Source organism: Alosa alosa, chromosome 22 (assembly GCF_017589495.1).
Source record: "Alosa alosa isolate M-15738 ecotype Scorff River chromosome 22, AALO_Geno_1.1, whole genome shotgun sequence".
Taxonomy (NCBI): Eukaryota; Metazoa; Chordata; class Actinopteri; order Clupeiformes; family Clupeidae; genus Alosa; species Alosa alosa.
In genome coordinates, this window is record NC_063210.1 from 1,985,220 (window position 1) to 2,003,913 (window position 18,694).

The 18,694-nt window shown below is 40.1% G+C and overlaps 1 protein-coding gene across 20 annotated transcripts in view; it reads right to left on the bottom strand.

The window, feature by feature from the left end:
* The window catches only part of cacna1g (calcium channel, voltage-dependent, T type, alpha 1G subunit), a 150,465-nt gene that overhangs the window by 62,422 nt on the left and 69,349 nt on the right, over positions 1-18,694 (bottom strand). For all 20 annotated transcript variants that reach the window (XR_007192286.1, XM_048232398.1, XM_048232387.1 and 17 more), the window contains exons 5-10: positions 13,695-13,792; positions 7,907-8,066; positions 6,712-6,997; positions 3,989-4,081; positions 2,984-3,755; positions 1,618-1,985 (exon numbers count right to left, since the gene is read on the bottom strand). Coding sequence is in view for 19 of the 20 variants with exons in the window: in XM_048232398.1 (XP_048088355.1) it covers positions 1,618-1,985; positions 2,984-3,755; positions 3,989-4,081; positions 6,712-6,997; positions 7,907-8,066; positions 13,695-13,792 (1,777 nt within the window). In the remaining variant the exon portion in view is untranslated. The remainder of the gene's footprint in view (positions 1-1,617; positions 1,986-2,983; positions 3,756-3,988; positions 4,082-6,711; positions 6,998-7,906; positions 8,067-13,694; positions 13,793-18,694) is intronic.

Consider the following 18,694-nt stretch of genomic DNA (forward strand, 5'->3'; position numbering starts at 1 on the left):
AGCCCTCTTCTAGATGCTCCAGTGAGCCCGAAGGGAATTTTTGGTGATGCAGTTACCCTCATGACAGCAAAACTCAAAGTGGATATGAAGAACTGCGAGGCTCTCCAAGCCTGGATCCCACGTTCAGCGCAGCGACAGAGTGCTCAGTGCCCCTTCCACATGAATGCACAGAGGCTCCAGCAGCCAGAGAGGGAAGCCCACTCCCCTGCCCCCAAAGTCCAAAACTCTGTCCTCCTCTCTTGGGCCAATAAAGGGGGAGAGCGTGCAGCTTGTCTTTCAGACTTACTGTACAGACTGCTTGAGGGTCATGGAAAACACACAGCCACAAGTTCTATCTATTCTCTAGCATGACACATTGTTATGATAATGTGCAATTTTACCAGCAGCTGGTGACTGTAGCACTCAGCAAAGCCAGTGAATCTCTATTGCTTTCTGTGGCCTCCTTGAAGCTAGTAGTTTGTGTGGAAGAAAGACAAAAGGGTACATTTCCCCTGCAGTCGGTATAGCGAATGTTGTCACCACCAATCCCATCTCAGAGAAGGAATGAATCATAATCACAGACATGAGATTTTCAGGTTCAGAAGGTTGGTGTAGGTGCTGTTATGAGTTATGAGCTGCTGGAACTCTTCAATACCAGTCATACATTATAATGACATAGCTATTGTTGTTTCACTTCAGAAGGAACTGACACACACACCAGGAAGCTCATCATCCTCTATCAGTGTCACAGCTCATTAGTTCATGAGAGATGAACTACCTGCATCTATCAGTTAAATCCTCAGACTCCACACCACTTTCTCTTGGCTAAAATAGATTTAGATTTTAGTTTAATGAGAAATATTAATTTTCTTGACAGCATTACCAATGACTATAGTGTGCATACACACAGGAACACACTAGCAACACCGACATGACACCCAGATTACACTACATGTATACAATATGCTCATACTTATAGACTACTGTACAGTATAGTCCTCCTTTTATTTAAGACCCAATAACAATTTAATTGCAGTGTCATACAATTATGGCCTCAGTTATGTTGTGCATGTGTGCATTAAAAATCATGATCTCAATATTAAAACCTTTGATTAATGCAGCCCACCTGCCTCCACAAATGAAAGCATAAACTGACTCACAGACTGAATAATAACATGAGCAACATATGGGAGGACACCCTGGTACTGTACATCAAAACCTTGAGCCCTAATCAGATTCTTGATTTTGCAGCCAACATTAAAATAGCCACAGCAGTATACTTGCATACATTCCACTGCTGAAAAGAATACATCTGCTTCAAATATCAACTACAGGTTGGATTTATCAAAGGAATGAATGGGATGGACACTTTCACATCAGCAGGGTGCCACAATTATTGGGTACAACACAGTTTCACGGCACTGACCAAATTCATACCAAGAGAAACGTCAAGTCACAAAGTCTGCCTTTACTACACTGATATTTGAAGAGAATCAATAAAAAGGCATGGTCACAGGCTTAGGTTTTGGAGAAATGTCATCATAACATCAGTTATGACATAGTGAAATCAGTGAAACCTCAGTGCATTGTTTTGGTGGTTTTGGCGGGGTGTTATTTAAGAAAGAAATGGCTTCTTACCTGTTCATGATATTCAATACCCATACTGAGTGTGTTGATCAGGATGGCAATCATGATACCTCGGCCAAAGTACTTGCTGTCAACAATCTTGCGGAATGTATCACATACAAGTCTCCAGAAGTGAATGACCTTTGCTGTCCGAGCACCAAGAGTCATCTTGTTTTTCTTGGTGGGATCCCGGCGGTCCCGGTAGTGGGCATCCTGAGTGAACTCGTACACTCCCTCACTGTCTGAGTCAGCTGTCTCATTCCCCTCTGTCCCTTCTGAATCATTAGCCTTCATGCAATAAGGACAGCTCTTGGGGTCAAAGGCCAGGGTAGTGTCTAGAGCACTGCTGCAGCTGATAGTGGATGACCTGCTGAGCATAGCTGAAACACAAAAGAGAACACTCAGAAGTGTTCATAGCTTCAAAGATCATATTTCTCCAAAAAAGGAGTAATAAGGAACCTCAAATTTAAACAGGAACATCTAATTTGTTGATTACATGTGATCGTGATAAAAATAATAATAATAATTTAATGAATACATGGACTACTACTTATAATAATATGAATAATAATGATAATAGCAATAACAATAATTAGTCATATTATTATGTTTATTATTATTCCTATTCTTCTTCTTCTTCTTCTTCTTCTTATCATTATTAATAATAATAACTATTTCTATAGTTCAATATTGTTTATTTTTACACAGCTCTTCATAATGCTGAAGAATGCTCCATTCACTTGAATGGGCTTTCCCAACGTTCGGTGGTCTGCTAATTCTCAATAACAGATCGTTGCTAAGTATAACAGACCGCTGTCAAGGAAAATGGGTTTTGTGCTTCTATTTCACGTCTTTCATATCACTACGCAAAGACTGGAACTTCATTCAAAAGTGAAAGCGGACGGTTGATCAGCTGTGTTCTAAAGAATGTTTGATTCAAGTTCAGCATGTGCTGTTGCGAACTATTTGTTTCTCTGCAAAAGCCATGATGAAACGGTAACAAATAGGCTATAGCCTAGGCTATGTAGGCTAAAGAGTCATATTGTGGGGAGTTTATTGTTTCGTTTTGGCAAGTAACCTTGTAATAAAAAAGGATAATGTATAGAAACGCCGGTCATTATTGGGAAAATAAGTCCCTTCAGAGCGGAACAAGACCCCTCCGCTCTTGCGTCGGGTCCGGTTCACCCTGTCGGGACTTATTTTCCCAATAATGACCGGCGTTCTATACATTATCCCTTACATATCTAATTATACTGATACACATGCATTTGTATACCTTCTTATTCCCTGATGAAAGTCATTAGTACAATATTTCAACCATGGCCATTATGACATAATTAGACTAATTCCCTTTCTTTGCATTGGTGGGCCCACTCACCTGGGGCTATGTGTGTGTCCACCAGGCCCTGAGATGTACTTTTGGGAGGTGGTGGGATGTTGAGGTTGGTAAAGATGCTGTCCATGCAGCTTCCCCCCTCTCCAGCTGAATCACAAAAAGACCTCTGCCTTCGCTGCTCCAAGAGAAATGAGCTCTGCAGCGTGGGATAGTTTTTGTGTGCTGGCCCAGCAAATGGCACTGAATTCCTCTTATAAGCCTGGAGGGCCATGGAGGTTGAAGGTGTGCAGTGAAGTGACAGATCTGGCCCCCCACCAGCAGCAATGCTGGCAGACACAGAGGTATCAGGCAGCATGAGGGAGCCGATGCGTGAGCGCCGACTGCCTGCCCCTGTTTCAGGATCTCTGTCTGTGGCGCTGCCGCGCAGGACGCTGCCGTTCCCCAGGTGGTAGTGGTGGTGGTGGTGGTGCATCAGGTGGTGAATCGACGCCCGTTTCTGCTGTTGTTTTTGCCGGCGGCGCTTTTGTGAAGTCTGCTCCAAGACTGGTGAGGCGCAGACGCTCAGGCCGGCGTGGCGAGCTGCGACCCGAATCAAATGGCACAGCTGCCGGCCGGTCTTGCGAACTACGTGCACCAAGTACTTGAGCAACTCATCGTAGCAGCTGCCCGGCTCCGAGAAGCTGGCCAATGTGCTGGCATTGGACAGGAAGCGCACCCGCTGCTCCTTCATCAGCTGACTCTCACGTTGCTTGGTCTCAGAGAACTGGGTGGCAATGACAACTAAGCAGAGATTAATCATGAAGAATGAGCCCACCTGAAAACATAAGATAGGTGTCAGAATGAGAACAGAAGAAAACACAAACAAGTTTTAAATGATATGCATGCAGTTTTCCATTACATGCAACAAATAACTGTGTAGCCCAACTGAATGAAGATTGAAGATTGCATAGGATTGTTATATATAAGAGATTTCAGTTACAGTCTAGCTGTACAACTATCTTTTCTGGATGCTGAATAACATTTTTGGAAGCTGTGACGGTAACTTACAATGATGAGGAGAATGAAGTAGATGAAATTGTAGAAAGAGTGGGAATCCATCACAAAGTACATAATGTCAACCCATCCCTCCAGAGTAATAACCTGCAATCAGATATCAGAATAAATTTTCAGCCTCTGACTTTAGAAACATATTTTGAGGTTTGAACTTCAGATGAGTTCAATTAAGTAAATATCAGGAGCATCTTCATATCAGGATTTCACTAAATACACTGACGTCAATTCTTTCGGCTCTAGTATTGCTTCTTTTAGCTCTTCAGTATTGTTTGACAAATGCAAAAATGTGTGTTGTGCACAAGGTAGACCAAGTCATCAGCAATGGCACAACATGTACAGTATTTTAACAAGAAGGAACAAAGCCAGGTCCTGTTCACATATAGGGAAGTGTGGGACTTGAACCTGAATAACCAGGATGCCATACTACTGACATTGAATACGGATACTCAAGTAATATTGGGTTAAAGATGCATTATTCCATTGTCCATCGTTACTGTGTAGACAGCACACTGTTTCTAATATGTTAGAAAACAAAAACAAACAATGGCATGCTTTGTCAACAATTTAATATTTCATAGATGAGTTAACGGTTGTTGAAATATGACCTTTCTGTCACTGTTGATTACATAAATGTTATTCATTAGCATTCTCTTTGCTACACATGGGGTGTTTGGGCCCACTTTGGGTGGTTAATGGCTTATCCACTAATCCACTAATATACAGTATAATGGGTAAGTGCAGTACCTGCTCCTAATCATCTCCTCAAGCCTATGCCTTAAATCTGACCCTCCAAGTCTTTCTTAACAGTCTGTTTGTCACAGTGCCATCCTCATTCACCAACCTCCATTTACCAGCTGTTGACTATTATCTCATCAGCCATTCTTTAAAATTGGACTCAGGACACTATCCACCAATGCACAATGATCTGTGAGAATTTGTTTAGTTCATGTACACATGCAACTCTCTCAATCTATACAATCATATTTTTGTTCACACTTATCACTGGTTCTTCAATCTAAACAGCATTTTGGGACTATAAAATGAATGCACATAAGTTGTCAGTATTTCAAGATGTAACATTTTGTATAAAGACTATCAAAATGTGAAAAGAAAATCCCACAGGTATATTCCCACATGTCCTAGAGACCAGAACTCCAATTATCATAGCAAATAATAGTGTGTTTGAACATGGCCTTTAAACTGTCATATATCCAGAGGCTTCTAAAAATATATAACTTGCCAGAACTGAGCTAAACTCAAGACACACTCATAAATTAGAGCATAAGTCAAGTTCTGCTCCGGGGATGCCTCAGCTGCCTACAGTACATCTTTGTAGTATTTTCTCTGGATCAATGTGAGTTCCCTGCATTCACAGATAATCTTTACACATTGCCCTTAGGGTATATCATGATCATGGCCCGGGCCAGAGATCTATCCATGCACAAAATACTGAAAACACATTCTTTAAACATCAGTCATGACTCATGATAAGGATTATGGCATCTGTTTTGGTGTTATTCTAGGACATGTCAGCGCTCAACAGAATAATGATACGTGATCTGAACATATTACGAAAGAATGTAAGATAATTGAAAAACCCCAAGGTGGAACCACTCAGGATTCAACTTAGGATTTCCAGCCAGTTTAAAACATTTTTAATTATAGGAACCACTGGACAGGGGAATGGCACACTTTCACTATTATGCCCAACATGCATGGCAGGTGCTTAGTACTTCACAGATTTATGACTTTGTCTTTAACAATCAATATGAAAAACCTGAGCCAATGAGACCCCCCTGGGCCCCATGTAATTGGATTTCAAATGAATTGTAGAAGAACACAGTGTGTGTTTGTGTTTGCAAATTAAAATGTCATCCATCCAAGAAGAAATTGTCTTTCTGGAAACTTATATTTCATAACAGTCTTATTTAGAATCTGATTATTCCACACTTGGTCAGTTTATGTAAGTAAAATAATAAATTGCAAAAGTTCCCCATTAACAGCACTCTGTGCTAATGGCACTAACGGCATCTGACATCTCACAAGCCTCCTCTGCCGCCCCACTGGCTCTCTCCAAAAAGAATGGACTCCTGCTGATGATAAAGCCTTTACAGGGAGCACTTCAGCCAGATTAATGTGAAACCTTCCATAAGCACCTTTAGAAACCTAAGTTGTATTTCATCAACCAAGACAGCGAGATAAACAACAGTGTCATTGCCACGAAAAGACAAGGACAGGGCCCATGGTATGAGAGAAACGAGAACAGACTATGGGCTACTACTAATAGATAGATAGATAGATAGATTAGTTTATTCATCCCCAGAGGGAAATTATTATGGTAATACTACACAGCTTACATTTGATACTGTTAAAGAACGGAATGGAATGGAATTTTTAGGGCCTGTGTCCACCAAACATGTTTTTTCCGTCTATTTCCTTTACTAATCTCATCTCAGTTCAGTGCTTACAGTGCTCAGAGCCCTCAGCAGAATTAAAAGGCCCCGCTGCACTCAGGGAGCTCCCAGTTTATAACTATTTCACTTTTAGAACAGCGCAGGGATCGTCAATGTCACCTCTTTTTTACGCAAAAGATTATTTTGGTGGACACAGGCCCTTAGTGAAGCACTTATGCTGAGATAGATTCATCCTAATATGCTGTATTTACTTACTGAACCCTGATTCCAAGACAGGAGGGCTAAGCAGACAAATCAGCTCACCTGAAAGATAGCGATCCATGCATAGCCAATGTTGTCAAAGTTGATGGCATCCTTAAAGGGGTTGTGCTCGCCGGCAGAGCAGTTGGTGTAGTACTGATTCCAGTTGACACAGGTGGTGTTGTCAGTGCCGTTGAATGCTGCCATGTCCAGGGTGCACTGCAGCTCCTCCTTGTACAGATTGGGGATGAGGTTGCAAAGACGCATGCCATTCTCCCGTGGCTGGGAGCAGATAAATGGACTCTCATCATCGTTTTCTGTTCGATAGAATTTATCCACGCCCTGTGGTCTATATTTGGAAAGACAGCAACCCTTTAGATTCAGCCAAAACAATTTCATGCTTACTGTTAATTTGATGTTGCACTCAGACCTTTTTGCAGAACTATATGATTTTCTTCCATGGTAAACTCAGGACAGTACCTACTTCATTTCAAATTCATGCAAAGTGACTGGCAGGCCACACCCCTAGCGCTCAACTCCGGTATGAATCTGTTCCTGGTCTAGCATTGACACAAGCAAAGGCCACAGTTTTAAGAGTGTCCCTATCTAAGATTAGTGAAAACATACTGTATCCACCCTGGTCATCTTATTATTATTTGAGGGTTTGATATCAACACCTTGCAGATTTGTCAACACAGCCTCAGGACAGGGATGAAATGCAACAAAAAGCATTGGCTGGGATTGTTTATTTTCTTCACTTTATGTTTATGAAAAAGTTATTATGTAAGATTCAAACATAACTCCATCCATCATCAATGACAGTCAGTTTCTCTGTGTTGGATTTACAGTACTCATTATGAGAGCTAAGGACTGTTACTTGAAGTATACAGCAAGGCTTTTGCATGAGCTTTCTCCTCCTGAGTCATACATTCTAATCTCCTCGTCCTCAACCATGTTTACAGTCTACTCCAAACTCTGCATGTTTTAGTGTTTCGTCACATTACACTGTATTCTCCACGAACACAGCTGAAGTGCTATGCGTTACCAAGCAAAATATCTGCTTTCTGTCAGTAGCAAAAAACAGCACATCCTGTCTATTATTCAGAACCCTAATGAGGACACACATTTCTCAGTAACGGCCCCAACAATCCATCATGCTTCTGCTTTGTGTTGATCATGGAACATTTTCACCTCAAGCACACTCAAGATTATTTTCTTTGCCTTATTCAGATGCTTTGGATGTGTGCGCTGTACTCACAAACTGAAGTTCTCAGGCACGAAGCAGCGGTTGCGTAGCAGTCCAGCCCAGAGCTGTACTCCGACGATGCCAAAGATGAAAAAGACAAAGAAGCAGAGCAAGAGCACATTGCCCAACATAGGGAGCGTGTCCAGTAGCAGGGTCACTAGGATACGCATGCCTGTGAAGGAAACAGTGCAGTATTATAACTTGCACATACAGTACACACAGGCACAGACACAGGCACACACACACACACACACACACACACACACACACACACACAAACACATACACCGACACACACACACACATACACAGGCACACACACACACACACACACACATACATACACACACACACACACATACACAGGCACACACACACACACACACATACATACACACACACACACACACATACACAGGCACAGGCACACACACAAACACAAACACACAAACACACACACACACACACACACACACACACACACACACACACACACACACACACACAACGTTAAAGTGTGGGCATGGGTTTGTGTGGGCATGGGTTTGTTTTGTACAGGCACTGCCTTATCTTTGTGTGGGCATGGGTTTGTTTTGTACAGGCACTGCCTTATCTGTCCTGAAAAGCAAACTTAAAAAAACTAAATTGTCTTCCAAAACCATAATTTAACATTATTTGCATTGCAGCATGAATATTTCACACAAGTTTGACAAAGGTTTGCTTATAACTGAATATGGTCACTGGACACATGCCTTATTTGCATTGCAGCATGAATATTTCACACAAGTTTTACAAAGGATTGCTTATAACTGAATATGGTCACTGGACACAAACGTGTGTTGGATTAAAATCATGGCCTACATCTTTAACTGCCACACACATACTGTATATAGGTCCTTGAAATTAACTTGAAAATAGCGTTTTAGTCATTGGTATTCCTTTGCTTTCTTATATGATGGAAAAGTTGAATGCCATCTAACCATACACAGCAATGTGCACCTGAGCTTTCTGAGCAGGGGGTAATACTCAATAAAAAGTCAAATACTCTCACCGAATTTTTGGTCAGTGATTTGACCTGATAGAGTGGCAAGTTTGACCCAGCACATGATTTGGTTTGAAAGGTTCATGAAAACGGTGACTCCCATAAAAATATTTATGTTTTAATTGAGACATTTCTGGTGGGTCACTGGGTGGAGCAGTTTAATACCCATAGTCATGCCCCTTGTAATAAGAAAATTAAATTGGTTGTCATATGCGCATTTTGGGAACCAGTGATAAGAATGAGCCATGGCCAGCAATCTAAAATATGGCAATGACTTTCAGAATTAAAAAGATCTCTGACTTAGCAAACACCTTTCCCATTGGGAACTAGCCAAACATATCTACTCAACGTCAAAGCTGTAGTATTTGCTTTTACAGTTGGAAATGTAACTTGCCAATAGCTACATCACAAGATTGACCTGTTTATTTGATTAATATTTTTAGCTGCATCTATATTGTCTGGTTATTGTAGTATATAGTAGTTGTGTTGTGCTGTGCTCTCTTTGATCCTCTCTCTCTCTCCCCTGTCAGCTGGCCTTTGGGTCTACTGGAACCAGGTGTGCTCGTCTGGAATTCTCTTTCACCATCGGTGCATGATGAACAATGTTGGGGATGACAACCTGATGGAGACCTTTTCACACAGATTTTCTCTCCCCTGCACAATACGTGTTTTGATGATGATATGTTTGGGCGCATGCATTTCTACTGTGCTTGCTGTAGTGACTGTTGTGCTTAGAGTGTGTTCAACAGTAGGCTATGGTGGTGCTCCGTTTGCTCTTTTTTCTGATGCATCATTGGGGCTGTGTTCAAGTTCACTGACTGCCATTATGAAGCTCAAACCTCAAATTACATTAAGGAAACAACACTTGTGAGTTCAACAAAACCAAGAGAACAAAGAGTCCACACAAGGTTCTTTGGATCTTTTCTTGGTATTTCAAAGAACCCTGTAATGACCTTTGTGTTTTCACATTTCTGCAATGTCCCCATTGTCCCCAATGGTTCTCCACACTGATGTTCTCCTGTTTGTCGTTAGCTAGGGATTGAGGTCAGGTTTTCTGCTGTATTTGAAGAGTTTGGTCAAAGATCCTTGATTACTAGCTCCGCTTGAACCCTCTCTGGTTTGGTTCCAAAAATCTATCTAAATGAAGACAAATTCATTTTCATAAATATTTTTTTGTTTGTTTCCCAAGTGATTTCAGTGGAACTGTAATTGGGTTATTGTTATTTTGTAACAACACAACTGCAATTTGTTTAATACACAATTAAATAACATATTAATTACTGACTTATTAATGTTTTCAAAAATGAAGATGTAGTGTTTTAGAACCAAACTCTTCATTTGTCTTCATGTAGAAAGATTTTGCTTCAGTATAATATACAGTACTTCCGGTACATCATCAGCACTTGGCTGAGATTATTTGACTACCATATGAAAGATTCAAAGGCTGAATCACTTTCTGTCGATTAAAACTGGTTACCTTACATTTGGTTTTGTTTGGTTTTAATCACAAGATCACCATGTACCTCCTGATGAAAAAAAATAGTAGATTTTAACATATTTAATCTCCAGATTTCTGTGATAAGAAACACAACCAGGCAGGCAGACTATTGTTTCTATTATGAATGATCTTGTTTGCCAATGTTGAAAAATCTTCATGATGTTGCTCCCCAGACAGATGAGCCTGTCCCCATTTAATCTATGATGGAGTCTCAAGGGATTCCCTTTGGAACTCTACACACACATCAATATCCTCTGAAGTAATTTCAGCTCCTCACCTTTGATCTAGGCTCATTTTCTTGGGTTATGGGTTTCTTGCTATCACCTTGTTATGAGTGAGAAATGGATAATGATTCCAACAGTTTTAGGGAAATGTTTTAGGGGAATTGCTCTGCTGTGCTAAAGCAGTTTTTAATATCTCTTAGTCATAACTATTTTCCATTTCAAAAGCTAACTTAACTCTGCTCTATCTATATAGCATTCATAAACAAAGCAGTTAATTATGTAATGCACTGGCCTCCTCACTCACCCCTGCATTTCCCATAATATGAAATAGCAATTACGATGAAATGCTCAATCTTCTACTAATTCAATAATATTGAAAAAGGCTCTGATGAACAATGGTACAAAGCCGACCTTATTAGAATTGGTCAAATGTGAGGCCATACACCTCTATAATAAACATTATTGATCCATAGACTTTCACTACTCAGGCTTTCTATCAATCTTAGTTCTTTCAGGTTGACTGGCCATGCTTATAGCAACATCCCCCTTTCATGTTTCATTCTATTCAGCAAACCCTTATAGGCTGTTTTACTTTACAAATACATGAACTAACTGCCCCTTTTCACTCTTTCAGTTGTACTGTCATGGTTTGCCATTCTCTCATGTTTTCAAACATTTTCCACTTTCATTGCCTCTCCCTTCCACTCTCCTTATCATACTGTAGCCACAACTTTAATGCTTCACATACTAATCATGTTTCAGATACACAGCTTCCCCAACACATGATTCCTCTCTGCAAAGGCCACTCCAATTACTTCAGGGCTGCACAAGACCATCATCATTTCATCACCCTTGATTTTCAGTGGCCATGACATCACTTTATCATTCCAAACAACAAGGTAATCAAGCAGGTGGGCACAGAACTGTTCAATTAACCTCCAGCTGTCCTACATGGTAGCATCTTCTCACATTAACATCCACATGCCAAACACATCCATTATGTAAGTATAAACAGAACAGTAAACTGAAAATACAGAATATTGTAAGAATAAAATATAGTATATTGTATTAATAGTATATTGTCAGCATGTTCGAGAAACATGCTTACAATATACTATTATTACAATATACTATGCAAAATCAAATTGTAGAGGAAATAGACACTAACATTTAAAAAGCTCATGCTCACTGGGGCCCAGGAGCTCATTTTGCTGTTTGGGTCAACTCTTGTAAAAGCGGATGTAGTGTTTTTTATTGGAAATGTGATCTCTGGTAATCGAGCCAAAGGTAGGGCAAAGTAGTGTCTAGGGACTTTAAGGAAATTCCGGTTTTTAGCACTTTAAGGCCCTTTTCTGGTTTGTTTTGGATGAACTAGAGTGGTGGACACTGACATTTTGACGATTGGTCCTGTCTCGACTTTTCTGACTCGTTTTGAATCGCCTTTGACTGCTCAGGGTGGCTGGAAATGGGCATACTGCAGGCTACTCAAACATGTCCTAAAACAACCATTAACGTTCAAAACTGTGCAACTCACAGAGTGGTTAGTGGAGTTCGTTGACTATTAAAAGCAAATATATCAGCGCAATGTATGATTTCCAGCCGTCTTATTTGCTAGGCCTATTGTGGAACTATTTATTCAGACACCTTACAACCGTGTATAAACTTCTGCTCAATATTTGAACCTGAAGCATAGACAGTGGCGCAATAATATCAACGTGCAATGAGTCTTCCAACAGAAATCAATGGGATTTTACGAAATGCCAAATAAAACACGACAGAAACTGTATTTTGCTACGCTACTTGTTTTGGAACATCAACGAACACCACTAACCACTCGGTGAGTTGCACAGTTTAAGTAGCCTACAGTAAGTACAGTATGCCTGTTGGCAGCCACCCTGAGCAGTCAAAGGCGATTTAAAACGAGTCAGAAAAGTCGAGACAGGACCAATCGTCAAAATGTCAGTGTCCACCACTCTAGTTCATCCAAAACAAACCAGAAAAGGGCCTTAAAGTGCTAAAAAACAGAATTTTCCTTTAATGTAAAATTGCACTTCAGCACAAACAGGGAATAACTACAGAGGAACACAAGTCACAAAATTGCTGTCATCAAAATCTCGCCTAAATTGAATCACATAGTGTCCGCCCAAACATTGCTTTAAAGCTAATTATTAGGTTCATGTAGTCAGCACCAACAACAGACATTGTGCCATTATTAGCTGAGGGCAAGGGAGAGAAACCTGCTTGGTAGACAAGGTAATTTCACAGTAAATAAAAAAGGTGACTCCTCTCTGCTTGAAGGACTGTGAGCATGTGTGTGGCTCTCTTTATAGTGTCCCTCATCCTGGCCAGTGGCCTGTGTACTTGTGGAGAGAAGAGGGGAACGTAATGAAGAGGAAAATGAGGTGCACATCTGTGGCCCTTTAGAGGAAAAGGCAAGGGAAGGGTGGAGTGGCTAATAGTTTACTGAAATTCCAAATAAATATTTAGCAAGGACCATTTGATTGCATACAATTTTATCTATATGTTATAATAAATATTATACTATACCAACCTACCTGCAGCAGTTGTGCTTAAGTAATATTAATGTCTGAGGGAAGAAATACCTTCATATTCTGATTAGCTGAAATCATAATTAAATGTTGTATCAGTTTATATTGTTGTGCACTAACAGAATGGAATGTGTACCGAATGTAATAGCTTCTAATTTATACCCGGCTCTTGGTAGCAACTAGTCTCTGATTTTAATAATACAACAAGACACAATCTAATGATACCAATCAAATCCACTGTTTACACAGCTATGGCTGTGGGTTTATGACTAGGTTTGCTAAGAGCTGCATTCTACCCTCATTTTTTTCATCATTTATCATGTTTCCCTCAAACCAAGAGACAATATCCTTTGAGGACTTGCCGTACTAGTTGCCAGCATCAAGTCACACATGTGTTGTATTTGATGGAATATTTCATAATGCAACAAGAGAGCATGTGCCTGTTTTGTAAATAAATGATGTATTTATTACTGGACCATATACTCACTGGGCACTCGGTTGATGGCTCGAAGTGGCCGCAGGACCCGAACTGTACGGACAGCGGAGAAGCTGACATTCTGCAAGTTAAGGGAGTACTCTAGCATCCTGCAATAAACATGAGCATGAGCAAAATCAGTACAACTGCTGGATTTGTTAATATAATTATACATGAAGTACAAGTACTTCCATACAAGTACAAGTATACATACAAGTCCTTACAAACACAGGGCAGAACGTCCCTGAAACCCGTATGTCTTTGTGGACATCAAAGGCTCTTCCACATCTAGCAAAAAACATTCATTCCATGTAATGTACAGTATATACCTTCTATTCAAAAGTGCATACTGCATTTGAACACTTCAAGGTGTATACTAAATAAAACGAGTAAACTGCATGGTAGCGGGAAAGACAGCAGGGATGTCAGTGTTCAAGGTAGAGAGGCATTCAGGCATGAAAAGTGAAACCTGTGATCAAAGGAGCTATTTCTTCTCACTTGTGCATTTTCAGTTGAATAAGAGAACAGGGGCATTTTATCTAGTTCATAGATGACTCAACTTTTAACTTTAGCTGTCTACATTTGAGTGAAGCAGGAAAATCAGCAACGTACCACTAATCACAACACTTCTTCAGAGGAATGTCCAAAAAACAAACACATATGTGCATTTGTGCGTGGGAGTACACACATACGCACACACTCAAACACATGCATGAGCAGCTGCTAGGCATATGTGGAGCTTGGATGGGAGCACATGGAGGAATTCCCACCTTTCAGCAACTCTAAAAATGTAGCCATACTATGTCAAGGCCTGTTGTTTTGTTTTGGAGTTTTTGTCAGCAGCTGTCAGTTAAGTTGCCATAACAGGATCAATCAAAACACCTCAGATATTCAAACTCAATTCAAAGGACACCCTGATTAAAAGAGGACCCACTTGTCAATTTGACTGCATTATTCATTACTATGCAAACCAGATAAATAATTACTGAAAACACTCTTCTACATTAAATCTCTCCTGCATTATAAATAAAACTGCTATATGCACCAATGCAGTACATTTCCTATAAATGAGTGGGGACAAGTGTGAGAAACATTCACAGGTGATATACCAGATCTCAGGCAGATAATAGCACAATCTTGTTTATGAGGGTGATTCTGGATATAAAAAGAACATCTGCTGGGGCAGATAAGCCGAGCACAAACAGAGGTAGTAATCAGGAACATACACAAACATACATTTGGTTGAGATACAAATCCAACATGTCTGTCCTCTACGACATAGCACTGCTGCGAACACAATCTAGCTCAAGTAACAGCCCCCCACCCCCAACTAGCACCATTATTGTTGGCCTTCATTAACAATACAATACAATATCTATTTAGTGATCCACTAAATAATTATTACTTCAAACAAGGAGACTATGTTTTTGGTACAGTTTGCTTGTATATTAGTCAATCCATAGGCAGGATTACGTAAAAACTACAAGAAACTTGAAACTTAAAATATGAAACTTGTTGGAAAGTTGCAGAATGGCCTAAGAAAGAGCCATATGAGTTTTGGCCCAGATCACTGGGTGCATCCATGCATTTATTTTCACCTTTGCTAACATTGTGTGTCTTGGCCTTAGCAAAGGCCTGAGCTTTCCCAGTGTCCCTCTAGAATTTATTCTGTTTCTTACATCTTAGACCTGTTCCAACTACCTAGGACACATCTTCCACCTCATTTTGTATTTTTCCAAAAATGCAATCTAGTTTAATGTGAACGCATTTCCACAACAGACTCCACCTCAGCCATCTGTCAGAGTGCTAATAATTAGGCTGATATCACTGGGTCTTCTTGTCTGACATTAGCATGTTGTTTCTTGCTTTTGGAAAATGAAGTTCAGAATGGCATTTTTGTATCTGCTGGTCACTACTTGATATTAATACTGTATGTCCTAACTTTTAGTTAGATATTTAAACATTTCAGTTTTAAACCCTTCACAACACCAGTAGCCTAATCTATTAAATGTGATGTTTTTCTTTGTATTCAGACTGTACACTCGTCCCTGCAGACAAAGGCCAGTGATTATGCTCGCTATAATTCTGTCTGTGTCATAGCTCCTATTGTCATGTTAGGCTACTTGAAAGAAAAAAATCCTGATCTTTTGTTTTTGACCTATCTATCCACCTACCTACCTATCTATAATCTACTGCCAGCCCAATTCTCTGACCTGAGCTTCCACCACAGTAGCGCACCTATTATTCCTACTAGTCCACACAAAGAGGCTAAAACCAGGCCTGCTTTAAGGTCCTTGGCCCTGGAGGCAGTGTGGTTAGGGATCTGGCTTTTCATCAGCTAGCATGTAAGTGGAGCAAGTCTGAGTAAGAGCCTAACCTCCTAACCCCCAACATTCGACAGAAAGAGGGGAGCTGCCCTGGACACAGAGATCATATTTGTGTATTCTTTTCACATTTCTTTTTCATTGCGTATCTGTCTCCATAAGTGAGTCACTATAACAACTGCACCTATATTAATTACTACATTCAAACTCATCAGACTGTGATTACTATAATGACTCCACCTCTGTTAGTGTTAACAGCCATTTGGAATTAACCACTCAAATGTCTATTCCTTTGCCAATTCATGCTCACTAAATATTTCATGCACCATTGATAAGCCTATTAGTTCTTCAGCTATCAACAGTCAACAACTACAGGGGAAAGTAGGCTGAGGGTAAAATAGGACAAAACAAGCCTTTTGTCAGTAGGCTGGAGCCTTTCTGGCCATGAGAAATGTGTGTGCTACCACCCTCTTCCAATGTGTTTAAGCATTTGTTCACATTGCTACATAAAAGAACATAAAATAAGGGCATAGCTGGACAAGTGATAGAAAAGATGAAATTCTTATATCACAGAATGAAATTAAAAATGCACATCAAAAACTGAAATCCCCTGCATTCACTTATTCAAAAGGGTTTTTACCGCTGTCACCGAAGATGTCTCCTAACTTATGACCAGCACCTGTCTGACCTGTCCTCTGGGTGCCATCTCCTTCAACTCCCTTCAAGTCATTTCACACACGCCGGCTTCCATAACATACATCATTAGTTCATGATCTCTACCTGGCATGGCTTAAAGCAGGCTCAAAACTAAATGTTCATATCATTTGATAGCTGCAGCCCACAGGAAAGGAAAAAATCTCTTTTGTCTGTTCTATTTCTCCTAAACGTAAATGTGCTCAATTTAACATCAAATATGAGATTTTGGCCATTTTCTTGCATTTCTTAATTCAAACTTCTGAGAATTAGCTCTTCTCTTGTTTCAGCAAAGTCTGATTTAAGTTCTAATTAAGATCCCAAAACTACTACACTTCTTCTCCATCTATTCATATTGCTCCCTATTTCTTCAAAGGGTTATTCAAGAGAAACAGGTGAGATCTCAATAAGAGCTGTTTTATTTATTGCGAGACAAAGAAAAGACATTTTTCTCTGCCAGACATCACTTACTCTGACCATTTAAAAACAAACTTCACTGAGCCTCAGATCTGAAGGGGATGGGAGGTTGTTGAGAGTGTGTAAAGGAAATGGCCCAGAACACCTAGTCAATCCAATCAGTGCTCTGTTGTTTTCATAAATGTCCAAGATAATATGCTATGGTTAGGGCTTTGGGTAGGACCAGTGAAATGCTGCACTGCATCCAAGTGTGCAACTTGAGACTACAGTAACTTCCAGTGTATTAGCCACACCGTTTATAGACCGCATGACCGCAAAACTGTTTATTAAGTGCAGTGCCAAATAGCCTAAAAAATCAGAATCAGATCATGCTTTAATGAGAAAGAAGAATGAAGAAATGAAACACATTCTCATGTATAGCCCGCCTCTGTTTAGGAACTTCATAGCTGAGGAAATGTTGCAACATCAATGTACTGTATAAACCTTGGTTAATAGGTGGGAGATTACGGTAAACTTCGAAGTTGCCCACAGGCAAAAGAGGAATGGCACTAATTTTAATGTTTCTATCTATTACGCTGTGTTCTCTCATTCCTTCCTCATCTAACATTCTCTTGACCTGTTTTGTTTTAGTTTGATGGCAGATACCAATCCTAAAGGAAACAAAAGTAGGTGACCAAGACACACACTGCATGCCTGCACTTACAGTACCTCCCTGCTAAAGTCATAAGCTGCTTTTACGGGCTCTTTGTACCCTGGTAAAGATAGCTTTTCTTCATCAGAACAGTGTCCTTGCCTATGTCCTTTACTATTTCATTTGCATCAATACTATCTGCACGTAACATCTGCCATAAATAGCTCTCAGTCAGACAGACAAAATAAATCAAATGGACAAGTAAAGTGATCCAGATTTCTATGTCTGGACATTTTCATTCTTCAACATTTCTAGACTTCATGTATGCTGGATAATTGGTAGATCTTGGTGAGGTGAGTGATGCCCTTAACCCACTATTACCAGGATATCCTTTTCGGTAATCACTACTGTTACCTTTTATCAATGCAATTCATCAATACTAGTGACCATAATCAACTTAATCAATCTATTAATGTATATAAGGCCCCCTCATGTATAATTTCCCCCCATCATAACCTATCATTAAGAGAAAAGAAATGGTGCACACCCAAACATTTGAAAGAGTGCAAACGTTGTTGCACACTCTTGATTGGATAGCAACTCAAAGTTCAGTGTTCTGGAGTGCTGCCGTTGGCATGGTGTGTGTCTGTGTTTACTTTCATTTTGTGATGTTAGAAAATGTAAACATTCGCTACTGTACATTGTACAGTAAATAGATGCTATTCTATTCAATATTTTGTTGCTGGCACAGGTCTACGAAAGCCCACAGCACCAGGACATCTGTCGCCAACATTTTTTTTTTGGAGTGACACTAGTCGCCTGGACTGTAAATCAGCCTTAGGAAGTGCGTGATTTGACAAAGCTAACGCTCAGTAAAACGCTTCATATCGCACCTAAGCACCAAGAGATATGGAGGTAATGACAGGGCTATGGCTATAGCAACCATA